Here is a 24233-nt window from a genome sequence, read left to right as displayed (position 1 = left end):
CTATGAGGGATTTTCCACAAACTTGACAGATAGCAAGATTATGGTAATAATTATGATCTTAATTTGTTCAAATGAGCCTTCCCCAACCGCCGAAGGGGGGGGGGGGGAACTGCGGCGGGTTGAAGCTTCAACGTCCCTAAACTCTGGAATTTAATCTTCTTCTGTCAAACCGATAAAGATAGAGCTAAGTTAGTGCTATGAAGACACAGCATTAATGAATGAAAATTCATGTTTGGTTATGGCGCGGATCAAGGGGTCTCCAGATCGCGGGGGTGAGGGCAAAGAGAGGAATTTTCCACATTTTCAGCATCTTCTTGAAAAATCTATATAAGACAGATTTTCACCAAAATTGGCAGATTGCCTCTTTACGGTGATATGCACTTAATTTGTTACAATGAGCCCCCCTCCCATACACACACACACACACACACACACACACACACTGCTTAAGGGGGGGGGGGGATTGAAGCCTCGGCGTCGCTAAACTCAATTTTTATCTTCTTCTGTCAAACCGGAAAAGAGAGCTTAGTTAGTGCTATGAAGACATTAATGGCTGAAATTTTATTTCACGTTTGATTGTGGCGGATCGAGGGGTGTCTTTATCGGGGGGGGGGGGGGTTGAGGGGGAGGAGGGAGATTTTCACATATTCTGCATCCTCTTGAGAAATCTTTGACGGATTTCCACCGAACGTGGGAGGTAGCATCTCTAGGGTAATAGAATCCCACTTTGTTCGAAGGGGCAACAAGTCCAAGTTGCTCCCCTTCCCCAAAGCTAGGGATAAGACCAGGGTAGCCCCCACGTCATTTAGTAAGCAGAAGTGAAATTTCATCAAAGTATAGATCTACCTTCTAAAAATGTGATAAGATTGTGTTCTATTACTCTTGGTTGTATAGAAAATTTCTTTAAAAAGTATGTATTCCGGTTTTTTTTTCATATGTATAGGGTTTTCAATAAAATTCTGAATTCCACCCGAACGACCCCACCCCCTCGTGTTGGTCCCTTTCAAGTTCAAGGGGTGCAGATGAGGTGGTGGGGGGGGGGTCTCCATCTCCTCCCATTTAGGGGTTGGGGCAGTGCTCATTTAGACAAATTGAGGTCATATCACCAGATAAATACGCTACGCTACGTTTCAAGCTTGGCAAATATCTATTATATAAGGGTTTCAAGAAGAAGCTGAATGTGACAAATCCGCCTCCGCCGCACTTAACATTAATATTCATGAATTAACTTCCCATAACAGGCACCGGCACTCTATTAGCTCCATCATTTTTTATAGAAGGTTTTTTTTTTTTTTTTTTTTTTTTTTTTTTTTTTTTTTTTTTTTTAAAGCTGATATATAATCTCATTATCCGAGGGATGCGTCTTGAGTTTTCAGGCAAAAGACAAAAAATGTAAAAATTAAGCCTCCTTCCTACCCACTCACCTTTTTGGGCATCCCTTCATCTGTCATTGTAAACTTGAGCTTACATCATGCATTAACTGTATTTACAGTACTATCACCATAAAGATGCTACGAGCAAGTTTGGTGAAAATTCGTCATAGATTTTTCAAGAAGATGGAGAAAATTTTGAAAATCCCCCTCCTCCCCCTGGTTACAGCTCGTTATTCCGAAGGTTCGTTATTCCGAAGGCTCTTTATTCCTAAGATTCGTTATTCCGAAGGTTCATTTTTCCGAATTTCATTTACGGATCAACCAGTCTTCGGAATAACGCCACTAATTTTCGGATTAACGCACCCTTTTTCATTTTCGGATTAACGAACCTCTAGGTATAGGGACTTTGCGTATTTCGGATTAACGACCCTTTGGAATAACGTACCTTCGGAACAGCGAACCTTCGGAATAACGAACAGCACCCCCTCACCCTCACCCTCACCTACCCCCGATCAGAGCACGCCTAGACCCGCCATAATCAAACATGAGATTTCGGTCATTAATGTCTTTACAGCACTAACTTTTTCGGTTCGACAGAAGTAAAAAAAAAATCAAGAGAATATGGACTCTGAGGGTTCAACCCCCCCCCCCCCCCCCCTCGTCGGCGGGGGGGGGGGGGGGCGGGGGGAGGGGAATTAAATTTAAAAAATTAAGATCGAATCACCATAAATATACTATCTGCCAAGTTTGGTAAAAATCCGTCATATATTTTACAAGACTATGCAGAAAATGTGGAAAATCCCCCACACACCCCTTATCAGCGCACTCCTGGACCCGTCATAATCAAACCTGAAATTTTAGTAACTGTAGTGTCTTCATATAACGTAGTTCCATATTCTTCGGTTCAACAGAAGAAGATTCCAGATTCCAGAATTTAGGGACCTAAAACTTCAACTCCTGCTTCCCCCCCCCCCCCCCCCCTTGGCGGTGGGAGGGGGTGGAGCTCATTTTACCATATTATAAGACCATATGACCGTAAAGATGGTATCTGCCATCTGCCAAGTTTGGTGAAAATCCTTCTTGGGATTTATCAAGAAAATGCAGTAAATGTGGACAATCCCCCTCCTCTCCATCACTTCCCCTCCCCCACCCCAAATCAGGGCACCCCTGGATCTGCCATAATCAAGCATGAAATTTCAGTCATACGAGGCACTAACTTAGCTCTATCTTTTTTTTTTTTTGTTGTTCGACAGAAAAAGATTTGTAAAAATCCAGAGTTTAGGGACTCTGAGGCTTCAACTCCCCCCCCCCCCCCCCTTTTCGGCCGGGGGTGGGGGGAGGATTGGGGGCTAATTTCAATTCATTAAGATCATATCACCGTAATGAGGCTATCTGACAAGTTTCGTGAAAATCTGTCCTAGACTTTTCAAGAAGATACTGACAATGTAGAAAATCCCTCTCCTCCCCTCACCCCCTCCCCCGCGATCCGGACACCCCTGGATCCGTCATAATCAAACATTAATGTCTTCATAGCACTAGTTTAGGGACTCTGAGGCTTCAATTTGAAGACTCCTCCCCACTTATGGCCCCGTGCCCTGCATCCCTGGATCTGCCATTAAACGTGAACTCCTGTCATCAATATCTTTAACCCTAAAAGGGCCGGGGGCGCCCCCCCCCCCTCGACGTTTCGCGCTGTAAATCTGTAACGCGAAAAGACTTCGTCGCGAGGCTTCTTGACTTTCTTTGTTCAAGTCTCGCGCAACTTTTGAGACCAAATTTGCAACGTCCGCGCATACTTTTGCGAAGCCACGCCCATTTTTGTAACGGAATGTCGCCCCAAAACGGGCACAATTTTGTGATTTTGTGTACATTTCCTATGGAAAACAATGTTCTGTTATGAAAGTCATAAAAACCTGATTATTTTTACAATTAATCACTTTCATTTATTAATTTTGTGCTAGTTATGGTAGAAGAGTGGTCAGTGACAATTTCCAATGAAAAAACAAAGAAAAAACAAAAGTTTAAAAACAAGGAAATACATAAGAAATTCTGAAAACAATGAAATACATAAGAATTGAAATGAGTTTTGGAAGTTTTTGTGATGTACAATTGTTGAATATGCAAAAACAGACTTACAGATCAAAAATTAGACTCTCAATGCTTTTAATTAGGCTAAAATATCATCTTGAGCTTAATTTGCATAATCAATTAATTAAAATTAGAAATTGATTGTTTCAAAAAATCTTATGACACAATCTTGTAGATTATGACGTGGGTCTCACGCATGCAAATTTCATCGCGATCGCACCACCAATGGCCGAGATCTCATGGTGGGGGGGGGGGGGGCGGAATCCATTCCCCCCCCCCTCCCGGTCTCAGCATAGCCAAAAAATCCCGGCCCCTTTAGGGTTAAAGAACCATCCTAGCTCATTCTTATTTGGTTATATAATACAAGAAGAATTTCGATAATACCGTAGTTCTGGGACTTAATTGAGCCCCCCTCCCCTTTTTCGGGGGGGGGGGGGGGGGGCTACTATATAAACAAATTGAGATCCCATCGCCATAATCGTGCTACCTGCCAATTTTGTTGAAAATCTGTCAAGGATTTCATTAAGAAAATCTAAATGGTGGAAGTTCATGGGCAGTTTTGATATGGAGTTTATCTACTATCTTTGTACACAATATCACTAAAGTAAATGATTTGCACATTTCCCGGCGACGTTTTGCACATTTCCCGGCAAAATTGAACTTTTGCACATTTACCGGCGTCATGTTTGCACATTTCCCGTTGATGAAATTTGCACATTTCCCGGCGAGAAGTTTGCACATTTCCCGGCGTTTGCACATTTCCTGGCAAGACGTTTGCACATTTCCCGGCGTTTGCACATTTCCCGGCGAGACGTTTGCACAATTCCCGGCGTTTGCACATTTCCCGGTGTTTGCACATTTCCCGGCTCCACACGGTGTCGCAGTGGCCTGCGTGTTATCGCAATGAATCCGTGCGGCTTAGCATTATACCTTTGACGATAGGCTTCTTGATATTATGGTTTGTCCTCACCAAATTTTTAGAACAGAGCGGATCGTGTTGATATGCAAATTAACCCACACGACCGGGTATAACTCGTAAATTCATACACCATTGGCTGAAATTGGATATTTGTTAGTTTCACGCACTGATTCACACGAAAATGGACATAGGGACAACATATAGGGACAACTCTACAGCGCTTTTCTGCAAGAAGCTAAATACGGAACTATCACGTCTGACTTTATTGTACAGTAACGTACATGTTTAATGTACTGTGTATGTGGGTGTATTTAAAAATAATATTTAAAGTTAATCTCCCCCTGCAGTACGTCATTATCTGTCCGTGTTGTTACTGCATACACTACCTTATCATTATCACTTGTGTTAATATTAGACCCATCCCTCTTTCCTTCTCTTGTTTCATCGTTTTCCTTCCCTCCTTTCCTCCATATCCCCCTATTCACTAATACTAAAATGTAGTACTATGGCTCATTAATACGTGACCCTTGGGCCCGAATTCACGAAGGTGGTACAAATGAAACCGTGGTTTAAACCATGGACAAAAAGTTAAACCATGATGAAATGATTGTTTTGTAACGAAAGGACATTTTGTAACTAAATGAACATTTCGTCCACGAAATGATAATTTCGTTAAGAAAACGGTCATTTTGTCGACGAAATGACCAATTTCGTGACGAAATATTCCGTGCGACACTTAGTGCTCCATTGTTTTTGTCCATGGTTTAAACCATGGTTTCATTTGTACCACCTTCGTGAATTCGGGCCACCCTGTCGTGCTGTCTGACTTTATGAGTTCTTTTCAGCTTATCGAAACACTCATTAATTGCTCATCTATCAATTTAACCCTATGGTAACTCAACCTTTCTTGTTTGCAGGCTTGTTTGCGACTACATGAATTCATATATGGTCTCTACAATAGCGCAACTTATTGACGAATCAGATAAAGATGGACATGTACTTTGTATAATATCATGAATATTGTATATTCAAGCTTTCGCATAAAAATTTTTAACTGTTGATCAAAATGCTCAAGTTCTTAGATAATATGATGTTGAAATAAAACTCATGTCAAATGATAGACTCACAGGACCCTAATTTCCGTTATCATTAGGGACACTAAATCTCATTAATGTGATCTCCTAGCTACGGCAATTAATTCAATCTATCTCCGAGTCTTGTCAAGTCGCCTTCATGTTCAATAGCTTCGACAGTCTCGTGCATAACCGTCTAAACATTATTTCAGATTTGTTACATCATTATTTCTACATTTGCCTTGTTCAAAAGATGAAGATTGTGCATCTTGTTTATCATTCCTGTGTTAAGGCTGCATGGGAAGACATAAGGCTACTCAAAAGGACGTAAGATATCTTACAACATTTTTTTTCAGTAAACACGGACATTTTCTTTTCGTTTTTGAGTCAGAGATGTTCTTTAGTGTACTTTATGAAGTCGTTTGCCATCTGTCGTCCAATCACAAAAGCGCTGTCGCCGACCCACTGTATGCCGTGATATCCATTTTCATAGTTCACCCACTCGACAGGCACCCCTGCCTTCTTCAGTCTGTGTGCGTAGAAAATACCATCATCCCGAAGAACATCGTAACCACATGTGGCTATGAAGGTGCGCGGCAGCTTTGTCATGTCCTCACGTAAGAGCGGCGAAAACTCCAACGATGTCAGCACGTCTTTCATGCTCTCCCAGGTCTTCTCATTCCCCTCGTCGTCGTCGTCCGGCGACGGTGGTCGATAACAGGCTGGCTTCATATGCGATGGTATGATGGAGTGGTCAAGAAATGTTCGATACGGCAACGAACGTTTGAAATCTCCTGACGTGTGCTGATTGGTGGATATTTGTCCCACAATGGACTTGTCCGTGCTGCCCAGCACTGCCGCGCTCATGAAGTTCGGCATGAGGTTGACGACATCCATCAACGTGCCAAACTTGGCTTGCCTCATCTTCTGGTACGACGGTGTGTTCAGGTCCAGACTCTGCAACCACGGGTAGAGCATGACTTGAAGCTTGATGTCGGGCACCGAAGGATCGTCTGCAATCGCTGCCGACACAGCCGCTGTGAGGAGCCCTCCAGCACTGTCTCCCATGAGCGCTACCCTGCCGGGATCAACGCCGACTTCTTCTGCGTGTGAAAGCAGCCACTTCGTTGCTGCAAAGGTGTCGTCGAAGGCGGCAGGGAAAGTATGTTGTGGAGCCAACCGATATCTGGTTAAAAAAAAGACAGGAAAGAAAGACAGGATACAGAAGAAGAAATTATACCGAGATCATTATGATCATATATAATTTTCGTAATGAACGGTCTACCGCTGTGTTTAACACTTTCATAAGGCAAGTAAACCACGAGTCTCTAAAGATAAAGATAATGATAATGATAATGATAGTGATAATAATGGGGATGATGATGATGATGATGATAATAATAATGATAACAATAACAATAATTTTTGCTACTGCTCTCCCAGGGGGCCCTACCATTATTATTACCCTAGCTTTGCCAGGTACCCATTTCATGGGTAAAAACATCTTGTCCAAGGACGCGATAGAACTCTTGTCCTCTGTCCTCCAATTGGGAGTCGGGAGTCTTTTATGTACAGCGCCCCCTATATGTGACACAACTTAGATTCAATTACTTATGTAATATTCAATTACTTGATGTACGCATGGCCGGCTAACGAGACGGACGTGGGGCGCAGCTAGCTCCTTCAACACCCAGCTACTATGAACTGCATACCTTAATGCTACCTAAATCTTTATTGCAGCTACAGAAATATGAACACTGGACCAATTAAAGGAAGCTCTGCCTATAATTTCCGTAAATCTACCGTGCAAAAGGACAAAAATCCCCGCGGAACTTCTGTCAGCACACCCCCTCAACCTAGACCGGTGAGTGCTTCCTCGTCAATTGGCAGGCCTTCGGCGAGTAGACCCGGCATGCCCCACCAACCACACCCCACCAGCCGCCGAGGCGATTCTGAGCAGGCCCCCAACGTTCCATCAGATACTGGTCACGCTATCATTTCTGAACTACGAAACATGTTTGCGGATTTCAAGACGGAAATTAATAACAAACTGGACCACGTTATTTCTGATCTGAATGCCGTAAAAACCGATATTGCCACAGTGAAATCCACTATGCAGGACCTTGAAGGTTCGGTCGCCGACACGTCTGCGAGGATCCAATCCGTTGAGGCCGAGAAAATCCCGGAACTTCAGCGGCAACTAAATCAAATGAAGGCCGAATTTGAAGACAAGCTTATTCAACAAGAGCTTCACCACCGCAAACAAAATTTGCTTTTCTACGGCATTGTATCCCACCCAAACGAGAATGTTTATCAAGAAGCAGCGAAGGCGTTCGCCCACCTTCTGGAAATTTCAACAGAGGAAGCGATGAAGATCCCGGTGGTTAACATCCATCGTCTCCCCACCAAGAGTACCCCCATTGGCGCTACCAACGCCCCTGAACCTCCGGACCCCATCATAGTCCGCTTTGCGAGGATGAGTGATCGTGACAACTTGCTTCGTGCTTTCGAGCAACCGCGACGCCCAAGGAACGCCACCGAGAAGTCCCCAGCACGGGTCCGCATCACGGTCCGCACCGACCTCCCCCCGAGGATGAAACGCGAACGCGGCCGTTTAGCATCCATCGCATACAATCTCCGCAAGACCAAGAATCTGAAAACAAAAATAGCAGTTCGTGGTGCCAAAGTAGTTCTCATGACCAAACATCCAAACGAGCCATCTTCCGCCTGGTCTACCTGGTCGGATTGACCGTTGCTCCAATTATTCGAATACCTATGATTGTAATATGAAGAGGTAAAGTCACAAATTTCTTCTGTGGTTTTCGTAGGCCTAAATGTAATACCCTTTCCACATTAAAAAAAAAAATGTCATTGTAATTCAATCAAGTTGAATCAGTACTTTTCATTTGTCTTTATATACGTTTTCGTCTATTGTCGTTCATTTTGCATATATGTGTATTCCTATGATACGCATCACATGCAATATGCAGATGAGTCCTTTGTTCTTTTCCTCTATATAAAACTATGTGTGAAGTTAGTAATGATAAGTTTATTGAATAACTCTGATAAACGTTGCTGTCCATTTGATAGGTACACAAAGAGAAACACTGTACACTTCTATCGACTACGCGTTTCTGCACGCCACTACTTGTGAGCAACACAGTGTAATAGTATCACAAAGGATGGCCACATTCTTATTTCATTTTTATCAAATGTTACGACACCAAGCTAAGCAACCCTTTTCTCCTTTGAATGCCTTTTACTGAGTTTTTTCCAATATTGAAATTATCATGAGTTATTATTTACACACGTAAAGACAAACGTTTTATCAAAAAAAAAAAACCAAACATATATATTTTTAACGGTAATAATCATAATTTCCCTCCTTATTCACCCCTCAATCAACGATATACCCAGTATTTATGATATATTATGGTTTACCCACGGTTTTGCCATTTTTCTTATGTTCAGAGATGTTGAATTATAAGTACACCTTGGTGTGATTTCTTAGGATTTTAGTCCATGCATTGTGAAAAATAAATAGATAAATAAATAATTTTACTGTTTAAATTTTGTCCACCCTTCACCTAATCTACCCCAGGCATTATATATATATGTATATTTTTTTTTATTCGTATATAAATAACAATCAATTATTTTCTAACGCCCAACAGGGTATCATATAGTACAAGTAATTTTTCAATTATAATAATTGTTTTTGACGTACTCGCCATGCCACGTACTATTCCTTTTACCCCGATACTTAAGATGCGGCGCAATTTGAATCACAACTTTAAATATTGATTATAAAACCGACATTTTTTTTTCTTTTGTCCTACTATTCTTGTACCTGTGCTACATCTCCTCCTCTGAGGATTATGTTAATAGTTGTCTAACGTCCCTCAAGACAATTTGAATTTTAGAATAGTCACATTGTTAGCACTTTCATCCAAAGGGTGGGGAGCTCACCGAAAAGAGAGAAACAAAACAAAACAAATGCTACTATCTGCATGGTATCTGCCGCATTCAGTGCTTACCATCATTTGACCGCTCTTTTTTTTTAAGGTGATATTTAGTTCACCGGCGTCTCTGTTCCTAACAGCAATATGCCCCCGGGCATTAAGTAGTTCAGCTGTTTCGTTTCTTTGGGCCCATAAGCTTGGTATTCACTTCTTTGACGTTCACATCTATGACGTTATAGACAGGCCAAGCCAGGCCTCTTACAATTTATTTTTTGGTCCCTATTATACTTTACTCAATCCGTTTTTCACTACGTTCCCACGTAAATGGGCAACTCTAGTGAATTTTCGTGAACAGGACATGCAAGAGTTTCGTTACACTGTTCAAAATGGTCTATTGAATTACATCCACATGTACCCCTATTTTCTTCACATTTTAAAACACCATGTTAGGCATTTTAGGGGTGTTCTTTGAAAATTTTAGAACATTATCAGCACTTTTACCCGAAGTGTGCAGAGCCCACCGCAAAAACCCGCCACTCTTTGTATGGTATTTTTGCAATTGTCTATATTTTCAGAGCTTACCACCATTAGACCACTTTTTTAGGGTGGTATTTAGTTCATGTTTTTTTTTTTTTTTCCAACAGCCTAGTAATCCAGCTGTTTCGTATCTTTTGCCTCTTCTGCTTGGAATTCACTTGTTTGATGTTATAGTCGGGCCACGCCTCACAATGTTTTTTGGTTGCTATGGGCAACTTTTGTGAGCTCTGGTGAACAGGACATATGAATATGGTTACATTGCCGTAGTGGTCTATTGAATTTCAAGTACCCCAACTTTCTTTTTATTTTCAATTCCATAACAAGGCTGATGCCCGTGATCTGCATTTTAACACCTTATGTTCTATTGAACCACAACAATCCTAGCTAAGGCTTTCTGTAATGTCTTTTTTTCTGTATATTTAAGCTTTGACTACGTACGGTATGTCACTTCTAAAACATTGTCTGATTATTTGCTTACGTAATGTGTTCAACCTCCTTCCGGACGTTACCCCTACACCCTTTCAAGGCGGTTAAAGGGCGGTCAGAGGCACTTGTTCATCACTGTCAGTGTATCTAGATGTTCTCTTTCAAGGTGTTATAATGTAACTATGTGCCGCCACGAAATTCAGCTGTTTCGTTTCTTTCGGTTCTTAAGTCGGAAATTCATTTGGTTATCTTGACATCTGATAGGCCAAGCCCCCCCCCCCCCATGTCTTTTTTTTTCTCCTTTTGTTGCTACGGGCAACTCCTGTGAACCTCTGTGAACAGAACATGCATGAATCTCGTTACATTGCTAAGGGGTCTGTTGTATTTACACATACCACTATTCTCTTTTATTTCCAATTCTAGACACGGTGGCCGACCGCGATCTTCATTTAAATGACCAGATGTTTTATTGGACCACAATGAATTCTAGGTTCTTTTCTCTTTGTTTATGAAATGCCTACACTTGATTTGAATTGTTAAGCACTGACTGTGTATGGCATGTCGCTTCTAAACATTGTCTGATTATTTGCCTATGCAATGTGTGTGATGTGTTTTAAACGTCCTTCCGGACGCTACTCCTACCTCCTTTCAAAGCTTTTGAAGTGCAGACAAGGCACCTGTTCACATGAATTTATCAGTTTATCTTGATGTCCCTTTTGAAGGTGTCATGTGTCACCAGCCATTCTGATTCTTCTAGCCATTTTGATTCTCTCGGTTCTTAAATCGGGAGTCCTTGTTGCTGATTTCTTTTTTTTTTTCTTATTTTTCTGTTGTTACATCGCCAAAATCGTTTATTTAATTACACTTACCCTTATTTTCTCTTTATTTTCAATTCTAAGATACGATCGATGACCGTGACATGCATTTTAAAACCCGATGTTTCACTGAACCACATGAATCCTATGTTCTCTTCTCTGTATATGTAATGTCTACTCTCGATTTGCATTGTTAAGCATTGACCTCGTACAGCGTGTCATTTCTACAACAAAGTTCGATTATTTGCAAATGTGTTTAATGTCCTCCAGGACGCTACCCCAATCCCGCTTTCCAAGCGGTTGAAGAGCGGCTCAAAGGCTTCTGTTCACATGTATCTATAAGTTTATCCCGGTGCTCTTTTGGAAGGTGTCATTATATAACCATGCGTCACCATGTAATTCAAACTGTTTCGTTTCTTTTTTTTTTTTTTTTTTTTTTTCCTTGGATAGGTCAAGCCCTTGGGGTCACCCCCATGTTTGTTTGTTGTTGTCGTTTTTTGTCAGGGGTATTCTTTGTAAACATTTTCAAACTGTCATTTTATTATCAATGATTCCATCCAAAGTATGCGGGTGTCTTCAAAACACTTGCCACTCTTTCATTTCAAGCAGTCATTCCCCTCTCCCTTTAGGGTGGTATAATAGTTCACGGGTCATTTTTTTTTCCTCCCAGCCTAATAACCCACCATGAAATCTCAGCCTTTTTATTTCTTACTGTTCTTTTAATCGGGAATTCATTTGTTTGACGAAAGACAGGCCATACCTGCCGCAAGGCGTTTCTCCTTTTTTATTAAACCCTTTTTTTTTTTTTTTTTTTTTTTTTTTTTTTTTTTTTTTGTTAACTATTATGAACAGAACATGCATGTACCTGGTTACATTGCTGAAGTGGTCCTACTATTGAATTCCAAGTACCTCTATTTTCACTTTATATTTTCAATTCTATGACATGGTTTAAGGCCTCATGTTCTATATTGAATCTCATGAATCTTAGGTAATATCTTCTGTGTATGTATGTCTTCTCTTGATTTGCATTATTACTATTAAGCAACATCCACGTGACATCGTGTATAATGTACCATATGACAGTACCAATGGAATGTTGTTCCAATGAACCTTGTGATCAAGAATTTAAAGGTAACGTTGCAGGTGGCGAGTTCTTTTTTTTTTTTTTTCTTCTTCTTCTTCTTCTTCCTTTTATGTAACTTTGGATGTTTGGCTTTGCCAAAAATGTATGATTGGCACGGACAGCCATTCATGCTGTCGATATATACTGCTTCCACTGAACTCTTACTGATTCTTTTTTTTCCGTCAAAGTTTCAGTTGGTGTGTCTATGCTGCAATTCACAAGTTTGCGCACTGTGCAGCACTTTGAATTCTTACGCTAGCGCAACTCACGTCTTTGTACTTCTCCTCTTTCGACTACAGCCGTCGAGCTCGTTCTTTTACTTCCCTTCTCATCCCTGTCCTCCTCTTTCGGAAGCCCACAGAGACACTTGATTTATTCTTGTTATTGTGTTGTGTTGTGTGTGTTCTATGTCTTTCTCTGACGATGCTTCTGAACGTTCTCACTTACCTTATTCTGCTCTTTCTCGTTTCACGTTCTTCTCCTCAGCGATCTCCTGCTTATCGTGATTTTGACGCCATTTATACTTGTAGATTACTCCAGTGTTTTGCCTCTTTCTGGCGACTGGTTATTTTCTTGTATCATCCACTTATTTACGACATCCTAGTTTTGTTGACATCGCAGACTTTTATAATCTCGTCTCGTACCTTTAATCATGGCTAATTTTTTTAATGCTCCATTTTATTCCGTATCGAATGATGACTTTTTGAATTGTTTAGGAACACTAGGTTAGACTCTGACCCAGTTAGTGGGCTAACCAGTACAGGAACCACCCCTTATGATGATTTTGTTACCGATACCCTGAATACAGGAACAAATGAATTGCCTCATGATTTTAGTAATGATTTCACTCAAATATGTTATGCAATTATATTACAGTAAATCAATACAAAGATATGATTCATAACTTCTCTGAGGATACGTTTTGTTTGTTACACTTAAATATTAGGAGTTTAAATAAACATTTTGATGATTTAAAGTACTTATTAGAATCTGATGAAAGTCAATCGTTATCGGTTATTGGATTAAGTGAAACATGGTTAACTTCTAATGCAGAAAATTCCTTTGCAATTGATGGTTACGATTTATTTGTTAATAATAGGCCTGATAAGAATGGTGGGGGTGTTGCATTGTACATATCAGGTTCCTTTGAAACTATTGTCCATCAAGATATTTCTAGAATGGACGAAACGGTTGAATCTTTGTTTATAGAAATCCTCATCCCAGGATGTAAAAATCTTATGTTAGGCATTGTATACAGACCTCCTAATTCAAACGCTAATGATTTTTTAACCTATTATTCAGATTTGGCAAATTCACACGTTTTCCGAAATAAGGATTGCCTTTTACTCGGCGATTTCAATATTGATTTGCTGAAATCTGAGCATGATAATATCTCTAGTGATTTTCTTCACACACTTTTATCCTCATCCTTTCTTCCGCTCATTTCCAAACCCACACGTATTACAGATCGTTCTGCCACCCTCATTGATAACATTTTTTGTAATATTCTACCCCTCCCCGACTCTTTCCTAATTATTTCAGATATGACTGATCATTTTCCAATAATGACTTATTTTACTCTTAAAACTTCATCTAATATTAAACCTCCCTCATTTCCTTTGTTTAGTCGTAGAGTTTCACCCGAAAAGTTAGCTAGTTTTGATGTGGCTCTCGAGAATGCTGACTGGTCAGGAGTGTTTGGCAGCGATGATATCAATATATCTTTTCATAATTTTATGGAAATATTCAATCATCATTTAGATGATGTAATTCCAAAACAAAAAAATAGAACAGATTACAAAAAAACACCCAGGTTACCTTGGATCTCAAAATCAATCCTTCGTTCAATTAATAGGAAAAATCGTTTGTATTATAAATATAAGTTGGAAAAAACTGAGCGATCGAAGAATAGATATACATCATACAAAAATACTTTGACAATGATTTTACGTTCTGAAAAGAAAAGATATTACTTTAAGCAATTCTCGAGATATAGGTTTGATATGAAAAATACTTGGAAAGTTCTAAAACAGGCCATGAATGTTCCGAGTAAAAACTCTGACATTGACAAAATTAAAATGAATGATGAATTGATTAATGATTCTCTTCATATTGCAAATATTTTTAATTCCTATTTTTCAGAAATAGGTGAAAACTATGCTCAAACTATTCCTGCAACAGAAACTCATTTTACTGAATTTTTAGGCCAGCGCAACTCTGATTCCATATTTTTTACACCGACTAATAGATTTGAAATTATTGATATAGTTTCCTCTTTTGAGAACAAACGAAGTTCTGGTTATGATGAGATAGATAATTTTATACTTAAGGGTGTTATTTCCTCGATTGCTGATCCACTTGTTCATATATTTAATTTGTCAATTTTTAACGGTGTGTTTCCCGATAAAATGAAATTGGCTAAAGTAATACCAATATTTAAGAAAGGCGATAAATTTGTAGTCAGCAATTATCGCCCAATTTCATTATTGTCCTCACTGTCTAAGGTTTTAGAAAAACTTATTTATAAGAGAATGATCAATTTTTTGAAGGTACATGAAGTTTTTACGAACTCTCAGTTTGGTTTTCGTGAAAAACATAGTACTTCGCATGCTCTTTTATATTTCGTTGATAGAGTAGTTCATGCCATTGATAATCATTCTCATTTAGTTAGTATTTTCTTGGACTTCTCCAAGGCCTTCGACACCATCAATCATGACATTTTACTTTATAAGTTATCGCATTATGGAGTACGTGGGAAGGCCTTGGAGTGGTTCAAGAGTTATTTAGTCGATAGAAAACAATTTGTTACAATTAATAATAATGATTCAGTTATCAGAGAAGTTAAATGTGGCGTCCCACAGGGAAGTATTTTAGGGCCGTTATTGTTCATTATCTATATAAATGATTTTTGTCGCGTATCTGATGATCTCTCTTTTATTCATTTCGCAGATGATACAAATGTATTTTTCGCCCATAACGATATTGATTTTCTCGTTCACAAAATCAATATTGAATTGCAAAAAGTGACCAACTGGGTCAGAGCTAACAAGTTATCACTCAATGCTCAAAAAACAAAATATATGATTTTTAGTAATACTGTTGATAATTTAAACACAAATATAGTTTTAGATGATTCTCATCTACAAAGAGTATCAAATATTAAATTCTTGGGGGTCATTGTGGATGATAAACTTTCCTGGAAATCACATGTTGATAATATTTGTAACATAATATCGCGTAATACAGGTGTTATAAATAGATTGAAATTTTATATTCCACAAAAAGTATTACTTATGTTATATTCGTCGTTAATATTGCCTCATTTGAATTATGGAGTTTTAGTTTGGGGCAACACGCATCAGAATTTACTTGAAAGAGTGTCCCTCTTGCAAAAGAAAGCCCTCCGCGTTATCTGCCATTCCCCTGTACGTTCTCATACAAACACGTTGTTTGCCTCTAGCAAGCTCTTGAAAATTAAAGATCTGTTTTTGTATAATTTAGGCCAATTTATGTACAATTATTGCAACAATTTGCTTCCATCTATTTTTGATTCTATGTTCCTCAAAAACCAATCATTTCATGAATATCCCACTAGGCGTTCCAATGAATTTCATTTACCCCTTTTACGCACGATCCTTGCTAAAAATACACTTATTTATATAGGCCCAAATTATTGGAATTCTTTGAATCATGATATAAAAAACGCCCCATCTATATATTCTTTCAAGAGGAGACTGAGGTCCTTTCTATTGCAATCGTATGACTCTACAGTACTGAACTAGCCGTTTGGCCTTCTTTCTCACTTACTGACTTAATTACCTTTTTTCCTCTTTGAAGAAAAAATTGTATTCTTTTTAGTGGATGTCTGCTGCCATCTACGCTATCGCCCAAAGCGTCAAGACTTGAATTTCTGTCTTACTCCAGTTCATACGTCCCCTCATTTCCTTGCTTTTCTCCTTTCTGGCGTTACAATATCACTTTTTTTCTCCACAACTATCATCTGTTTCTCTTGACATGCTTCTGTCGGAGATCGCTGTCTCTGTTGTGCATTTTCGTTTGCTATTTTGTCTTCTGTTTGTTAGTCTTGTCCATTCCGTTTTGTCCCGTACAACCTTTTCTTCAGTAGTTGTTTCGTTGTCTAGTCGTTTTCTATGTTCGTTCGCGTCTATAAAAGTAAATGTATTTATCTGTGAATCTAATTCTCAGTGGGCTTCCAGACTTCTTCTTCTTCTTTTCTTTTCTTTTTCCTTTTGTATTTATGATGCTTCAATTATCTTCCCACTGATGTTATTTTTCCAGAGGGGCCCACATTCTACAAGCTCTGTCTTTTTAGTGGGTCTCTCCATTTTTCGCACTTTAAGCAAAGTTATACATGTACCTCATTTCGATCACTTCTGTTTCTTTTTTCACAACAATGTATAATTACTATAAGGTCCTCAATGTTGTACATTCTTTTCAATACATAATGTTCTGTTTACCTTATTCTCTGTTGTCAAAAGAAGTGTAACTTATGTTTTGTCGGAAAATGAAATAAACTTTGAATTGAATTGAATTGACTTATGTCATTAGATCTGTTTCCATTATTCACTTGATGATAAAGCGTGGAACTTCTCCAAAGCGACTGAAGAGCTTTACACATGTTGCTGAATTCTTGCAAGAGTAGAGTAATGCATACTGGCAACTGCCTCTGAATTTCTCTGACTGTGGTTGAGCAAAACACATCGATACAAAATCTCGAACACAGTTTGGAGATTTTTCCTCGAAGCACGATGTGAACATTAATTTGATCTTTTATGAATTCATCGTAAGAGTTGTGTGATTATGGCATCGCACATGCCAGCTACTTCGGTAAGACAGTATTATCATCCAATGTAGTTAACATTCAAATTGCACATCAGCCTTCAAACTCTCTCTGCCGTAATATTTCTTCTACAAGACTGGAAGTCATATCACGTGAGGGAATTTGTGTGGTAGAGCAGCAATTCTTGTATACTTGGGGTATAGAAGTTAGCATCTCCTAAACCTGAGGCTGAAAAGGAAGTCTTTTGTTTCACTTATTGTGGAGAGAGCATTCTGATACTTTCGTACTCCTAATGAGATCACTTACGACACAGCAATTCCAATGATGTTGAGACGTTCGGTGATCATGCGCACACCTCTGTCATAAAAGTCTATATTTGGAGGGGGAAAAAGAAGAGATAAGAGGTAGTCAAGATATTACGGTGGATTTACTTTAGTTATATGAAAGGTTCCCATAACAATTCTATTAAACCTCTCATATTACATAGTTAATAACGTTTGCTAGACAGAGTAATCTCAAATTGCACAGGAAGAAAGAGGAGTGCTATAAAACGAAATGTTTCATTATTTGGAAGAATATTTGGAAGACATTGCACAGGAAGAAAGAGGAGTGCTATAAAACGAAATGTTTCATTATTTGGAAGAATATTTGGAAGACATTGCACAGGAAGAAAGAGGAGTGCTATAAAACGCTAAATGTTTGATTATTTGGGGCCTAAGTGAACTCTCCCTATAAAAAATAAGGAGCACAAGAATGTCGTAGTCATATGGTAGTGAGACACAATCGCATTCTACGCACGTCAAAAGAATCCACGCATTGAATGTTATGACGAATTTATTGTGCTTAGTCTTGAATTCAGTCACATATATGCATTTATACGTATTTACTCTTATACCATACAGTTCACTAAGTGCTCGAATGTGCTTTAGGCCTATTAAGGTTTACCTCGGGAAGGAGTTCAAAAAGATAAAATGCTCAAAATTTAAATAGGAATAGTGGTTACGTACGTTCTCTCTCTTTAGCTTAATCGTTAAGGACGGGCTGATTTTGCCATACAACAAGCATTTCCCATTAACATCTTTACATGAGTATACTCGTGACTCGTCTTCAATGGGTTCATTGAGAAGCGATTTTCCGACACACACAAAAAAAGCTATGAGACTGCTTTAAATTTAGGCTGAAATAAGGCTATGACGGATATCTGTACAGATTCAGCGGAGCGTGTCACACTGTTGAAAGCCCTGTACATTTTCCCGAGTGACTGCAAACACTAAATATAATACTCTTGTTTTCACTTGTAAGGAAGCTTAACACACAGAGCCGTGGTGCATGCATTTCGTTTTCATTTGCAAGGCGGATTCCATACCAGTTTTGTTTAATCTAGTTCAACTGATAGCCTCTGCAAAGCATAAACCGGAGCATAGTGTTGTGTTAATCTCTAAAAACAGTTAGAGTTAGGCCTACAATGTACCTATGGTTCCGATGACTAACCCTCCTCCATGTAGGTACAGGAAAGCGGGAAGGGGTACGCCAGGCACCCTGTCTTTTGGTTCGTAAACCCTGACCTTTATCCCACCGAAAGAATCCAGGCGGGACTTGATGTTCGACCCGGGGACTTCTGCTGGCGGAATCGGCGTCGATGTCATGTTCTTGCTCCATGCCTCCATCATCACTTCGTATGAAGATGAAGGGCGCCGGAAGTCACGTATGAGCATCTTGAGACCATACTATAACGACACATCACGATCACAAAGATTAAAGGAAACGAGAACAGATTGTGGGATGTTGCCTAAATATACTTTTCAAATAAAGCTGACCATTATGAGTGGCAAGAAAAAAATAACGTTTGGGAACGCACTGTGGTACACAAACTAAACAAAAAAAAAAAACCCACAAAAACATTGCTGCTTCTGGATTTCAAGAATGAACAAAGCAAATATACACGTAAGTTCATATATCCTATACACTCAAGTGCCATTATGCATTTATCTATAATAATAATAATAATAACAATAGTGGCTACTTGTATAGCGCACAGGTCCACTTTTCAGTGCTCATGGCGCTTCAAAAATGAAAAGATATCATTCACATGCATATACATACATGTATTCAAACATTTCAACAAAGAAGAAAACGGTAAACAAAAACAAATATATACCAATTAAAGAATACAACATATACCAATTAAAATACAATATTGATCCAATATCAATGACATACAGCAATTACAGTCCTCAGTATGAAAGGAACAGATAAGTTTTAAGTTTGGATTTGAATGGCTCTGTAGATGACAGTTCCCTTAACTCTAGAGGTAAATGATTCCACAATTTTGGTCCCATAACGGAAAAAGCACGATCACCATACCCATGTTTTACTCTTGGTGTTTGGAGTAAGAATGTATCTGATGATGAACGTAGCCTTCGTGTCGGATTGTATTTTTAAACAGAATTACTTATGATACGCACTGTAAAAACATCGGTGTTAGATTTAGCGCCATGGGTGTTAAATCTAACACCGATCAAACTTCAGTAGAGGACCACACCTACAGGTGTAGAAAATGCACTATGATGGTGTTGAAAAGTGTTCACCTGACACTTCGTGGTGTTAATTTGACACTGTACCTGGTGTTATTTTGACACTGTACTGCGTGTTAATTAAAAAATGACACCACGTGGTGTTGATTTGATATTTGTTGGTGTTAATATCAATGGTTTAACACCCGTCCAGCTTCAATAAGAGACCATACCAGTTGGTGTTACTGTGGTGTAAATTTATTTTCACATTTTTTTTCAAAAATCTAGTATTTTAATGTAAAATTCTTGATCGTCTTGTTTAAATTAAAAATCAACAAGAAGTGCAGTTACTAACAAACTCTTTAAAAACAGTTTTATATTTGGAAATGACACCCGGAGGTGTTAATTTGACACCATAAATGAGCACCGAAAATTTAACACCAGCTCGGTGTTCATTATTTAACACCGGACTTTTTGCAGTGCGGGGGAAAAAGAATGAACTGAATGATGTACTAATAACAGAATCTTGAAAACAATCCTTTTTTCTACAGCATATAACCAATGTAAGGAACGGAGAACTGGTGACATGGAATCAAACTTATTAGCAAAAGTTAACAATCGGGCAGCAGAATTTTGCAACCGTTCAAGTTTTGTGACATCTTTTTTTTTTTTTTTTTGAAGATTACACGACAATGAATTCGAAAAATCCAACCGAGAAGAAATCACGCACGAATATGTATTTCAGCTGCAGATTTAGACAAATATACATATACAATAAACATTATAGCTGTATATACATATAATATAATATTCTTATTGTCCCCGCCGAACGAGTTCGAGCAGGGGACTATGAAACGGGTTCCGTACGTGTGTGTGTGTCCGTGTGTCCGTCCGTGTGTCCGTCCGTGTGTGCGTCCGTGTGTGATCAAAATGTTCAAAATGCTACTCCTTCGCCATTTCTAACCCGATTTTGATTCTGTTTGCTTTATATGGTAGCACTACATGGGAGCTTTGAAACTTCTATACAGAATTTCAGTTGTGACCTTTGACCTTGACCTTTGACCTATATTGTACATTTTGCTTCAAAATGCTACTCCTTCGCCATTTCTAACCCGTTTTTGATTCCGTTTGCTTTATATGATGGCACTAGGTGAGGGCTTCAAAACTTCTACACAGAATTTTGACCTTTGACTTCTTTGACCTTTGACCTTGATTTTTGACCTATATTGTACATTGCCTACAAAATGCTACTCCTTCGCCATTTCTAACCCGATTTTGATTCTGTTTGCTTTACGTGATGGCACTAGGTGAGGGCTTCAAAACTTCTACACAGAATTTTGACCTTTGACTTCTTTGACCTTTGACCTTGATTTTTGACCTATATTGTACATTTTGCTACAAAATGCTACTCCTTCGCCATTTGTAACCCGATTTCAATTCCGTTTGCTTTAAGTGATGGCACTAGGTGAGGGCTTCAAAACTTCTACACAGAATTTTGACCTTTGACTTCTTTGACCTTGATTTTTTTACCTATATTGTACATTGGCTACAAAATGCTACTCCTTCGCCATTTCTATCCCGATTTTGATTCTGTTTGCTTTACGTGATGGCACTAGGTGAGGGCTTCAAAACTTCTACACAGAATTTTGACCTTTGACTTCTTTGACCTTTGACCTTGATTTTTGACCTATATTGTACATTTTGCTACAAAATGCTACTCCTTCGCCATTTGTAACCCGATTTCAATTCCGTTTGCTTTAAGTGATGGCACTAGGTGAGGGCTTCAAAACTTCTACACAGAATTTTGACCTTTGACTTCTTTGACCTTGAGTTTTTTACCTATATTGTACATTGGCTACAAAATGCTACTCCTTCGCCATTTCTATCCCGATTTCGATTCCGTTTGCTCTATGTGATGGCACTAGGTGAGGGCTTCAAAACTTCTACATAGAATTTTGACCTTTGACCTTTGACCTTCATCTTTTTACCTACATTGTACATTTTGCTACTAAATGCTACTTCCGGCGGGGACATATATTACGCACCGCGTAATTTCTACTTTTCCTTGTGTTTATATCGTTTTATAAATATACTAGTATGTATATATATATACATATATATATTATATATTGCAGGTATGTAAATAAATGATTTACATACAGCATACATTGTATAATATAAATGTATATAATATACAAAAAAAATCATACCTTGATGGCTATAAGCGAATCCTATCAAAGACAGACGATTTTATACTACTACAATAATCATAGTATGTGTGGATACATACATGTATATCTGTATAATAATTGAATATTATTTACATATCAAGAACACGTACTTGGTGTTACTGTTTGCCCACGATTCAAAGCATGCACTTGAATTTCATAGAGCTTTCGGCTATACGTCACTATGTGCACTGATGTACTTAGTACAGTATACGGGAATCTAACAACCAGTTGAATTGTATACGATGTACATAGATGTCGATGTGCTGACATTAATAACAGTGGCTTTGTGCGCGTTATATCTCGAACCATTTTACGCACGTGCGTTAGATATTACCCATGTATAATTGTGTATGAAGCCCCCGGATGAAGAAGCTCTGTGTTGTGGTCTACGCTCTTTTACACAAGCCATGTGAATGCGTGATAATACACGTACAAACGTGTGTATACGGATACAGGATTTGTTAGACGGTGTACAGTGCTGAAGGTATAATGAACCCCCATGCGCAGGACTAAACGAGTCTTCCCGGATACGATAGTTCAGTGTGCAGTAGGTATAAAATAAAGTTCTATGTATACTTACTAGACTCATGAAGACTTCAGCTGCTGTTACGGTCAGTCGATACTTCCATGGGTCTGGAAAGCCAGATGGGACTGGCTTGTAGAGGAAGTAGCAGCAGAGCATTACGAGTCCTATCACTATATACATAAAGACCGCCATGTTTATTGTTGACTCGCCTGAGGTTTTGCCAAGTTCACAGAGTCACGGGCTGTAGCCGGCTTGTGCGAATAGAACCTTCGATTACTAGTAATATACTAAATACAGTTTTCGGGCGTCGTGTAATATTGTAACGGGTGTACTCCACGACGTTCTACTATGGCCGTTGAACCATAGCAGATGAGAGGAACACACAGTTATTCTCAGAGCAATGAGTATACACAGTAGAATGCTATCGAGCTCGATGAAAGACGTTCCTTTCATTGCATTGGGCTTTTTTCATGGGTTAACCTCAAACGCGCAGTTAGTATCGTATTATTTGCCTTCAAAAAGAAAACAAAATGTCGAACTAGTGACACTATCCAAAGTGCATGCAATTATTAAGACGACAAGAAGAGTATGTTGCATGTCACACTATGGCGTTCAGTTACCAGATGGTTGCTCCAAACAAGGAACTATCACGTGGTACCTCCTTGATCTTAACATACAGCTATGATGTGTGGTCTCATGGTCCAAAGGTGCAAAATCAGTGTATTTATTCAGGGATGGGATGGGGTGAGGGAATAAGGCTGTATATCCCCATGTTGTGCTCGTATTCTTATTCGCAGAGATTCCGAGTATCCCTTACTAGTAAACACATATGCGCATGTGCTGTGTCATTCCGTGAGGGTCGAAATGTATAGGCTGTACGCTACTCCACTGTCTTCAACATAGCATACTTCACTATATTCCAAGATACACTTACACCGATTTGTCAATACATCTTGAACTTCAGACAACCAATGAAAGAGCATGTAATCCACTCGACAGACTACTGTGGTCTATAATTTGCAAGTCATCCCAGTAGAATTCCAGCGAACGTTACAGGGAAAATCTAGTCAAAATATAAGTTATTCTGATAAGAGAGAGTAAAATCTTTCAAGTTCAACGGTAAAATGTTGCCTAAAATCGTATGAAAAATAAGGAAGTTATAACAGTTTGAAGTTTTGCAAATTCCTGCAAAACAGTTATTGTACAATGAATATGAATATGCAAATATGTCGGCTACTCCTGTCATACCCTCACAACTTTCCATTGATCGTGTACAAAAAAAAAAAGAAGAGAATTTAGTAATTTCTTGTGTTTTAAGATTCAATATTTAGATGCGTGTTTCCGTGCTTGTGATATTTATAAGGATAATATGATAATTTGCTCGGTTTTATTATTCTAAGGCGTCCCATGATATCTAACTTTTTTTATACACCTACTTTCAATTGCATATGTATAATAGGCTAAGATATCATGGTCTGCCTATGTTTCATTCATTCTGATATAACATGCTGAGTTTGTCTCGTAAAAATCCTTTATACGTTGTCAAGATTCTCATATTCGCACGTAGAAGAGAGATGAAATTAATACACGCAAGAAGAATTAAATATAGGTTTATAGGATATATTTGTGTTACAGCCACAGTCAGTGCGAAACTCAAATAAACGTATGACTTATCATTCATAAGAGATATTGGCCTATCACATGTATTACCTCTTCACTATTTCCCGTATACCATAACATACGACTTTAAAGGGTGTGTACAGTTCTGGTTAAGGTGAGGATTTAGATTTTAACGTTTTGCGAGATATTCTGAAACCACTCTATGAGATGTCAAAGAGCATGCAAT

At 38.8% G+C, this 24233-nt stretch overlaps 2 protein-coding genes across 2 annotated transcripts; one reads left to right on the top strand and one right to left on the bottom strand.

Moving 5' to 3' along the window:
• Nucleotides 1-5840: 5840 nt before the first annotated feature.
• LOC139716748 (arylacetamide deacetylase-like) lies at nt 5841-22652 on the bottom strand. Its single transcript, XM_071628282.1, has 4 exons — nt 22442-22652; nt 18589-18844; nt 17424-17487; nt 5841-6639 (listed from the first exon to the last, which is right to left on the bottom strand). Exons 1-4 carry the CDS (start codon nt 22577-22579, stop codon nt 5841-5843), a joined length of 1257 nt encoding a protein of 418 aa, XP_071484383.1. The 5' UTR covers nt 22580-22652.
• Nucleotides 7148-8202, top strand: LOC139716747 (uncharacterized). The gene has a single exon (XM_071628281.1). The coding sequence runs from the start codon at nt 7204-7206 to the stop codon at nt 8200-8202; it is 999 nt and encodes a 332-aa protein (XP_071484382.1). The 5' UTR covers nt 7148-7203.
• Nucleotides 22653-24233: the final 1581 nt, after the last annotated feature.

The sequence above is a fragment of the Diadema antillarum genome, unplaced genomic scaffold (assembly GCF_040938485.1).
Source record: "Diadema antillarum isolate AM-2024a unplaced genomic scaffold, OU_Dant_1.0 scf00000069, whole genome shotgun sequence".
In the NCBI taxonomy this organism is placed as follows: domain Eukaryota; kingdom Metazoa; phylum Echinodermata; class Echinoidea; order Diadematoida; family Diadematidae; genus Diadema; species Diadema antillarum.
This window is presented reverse-complemented; position numbering and strand designations above follow the sequence as displayed.

Coding starts and splice junctions, on each gene's coding strand:
- LOC139716747 (XM_071628281.1), top strand. CDS start 7,204: ATGAACACTGGACCAATTAAAGGAAGCTCTGCCTATAATTTCCGTAAA.
- LOC139716748 (XM_071628282.1), bottom strand. CDS start 22,579: ATGGCGGTCTTTATGTATATAGTGATAGGACTCGTAATGCTCTGCTGC. Junction 17,488..18,588: donor GTTAGTCATCGGAACCATAG/GTACATTGTAGG, acceptor CTCCAAATATAG/ACTTTTATGACAGAGGTGTG. Junction 6,640..17,423: donor ATCATTGGAATTGCTGTGTC/GTAAGTGATCTC, acceptor TTTTTTAACCAG/ATATCGGTTGGCTCCACAAC.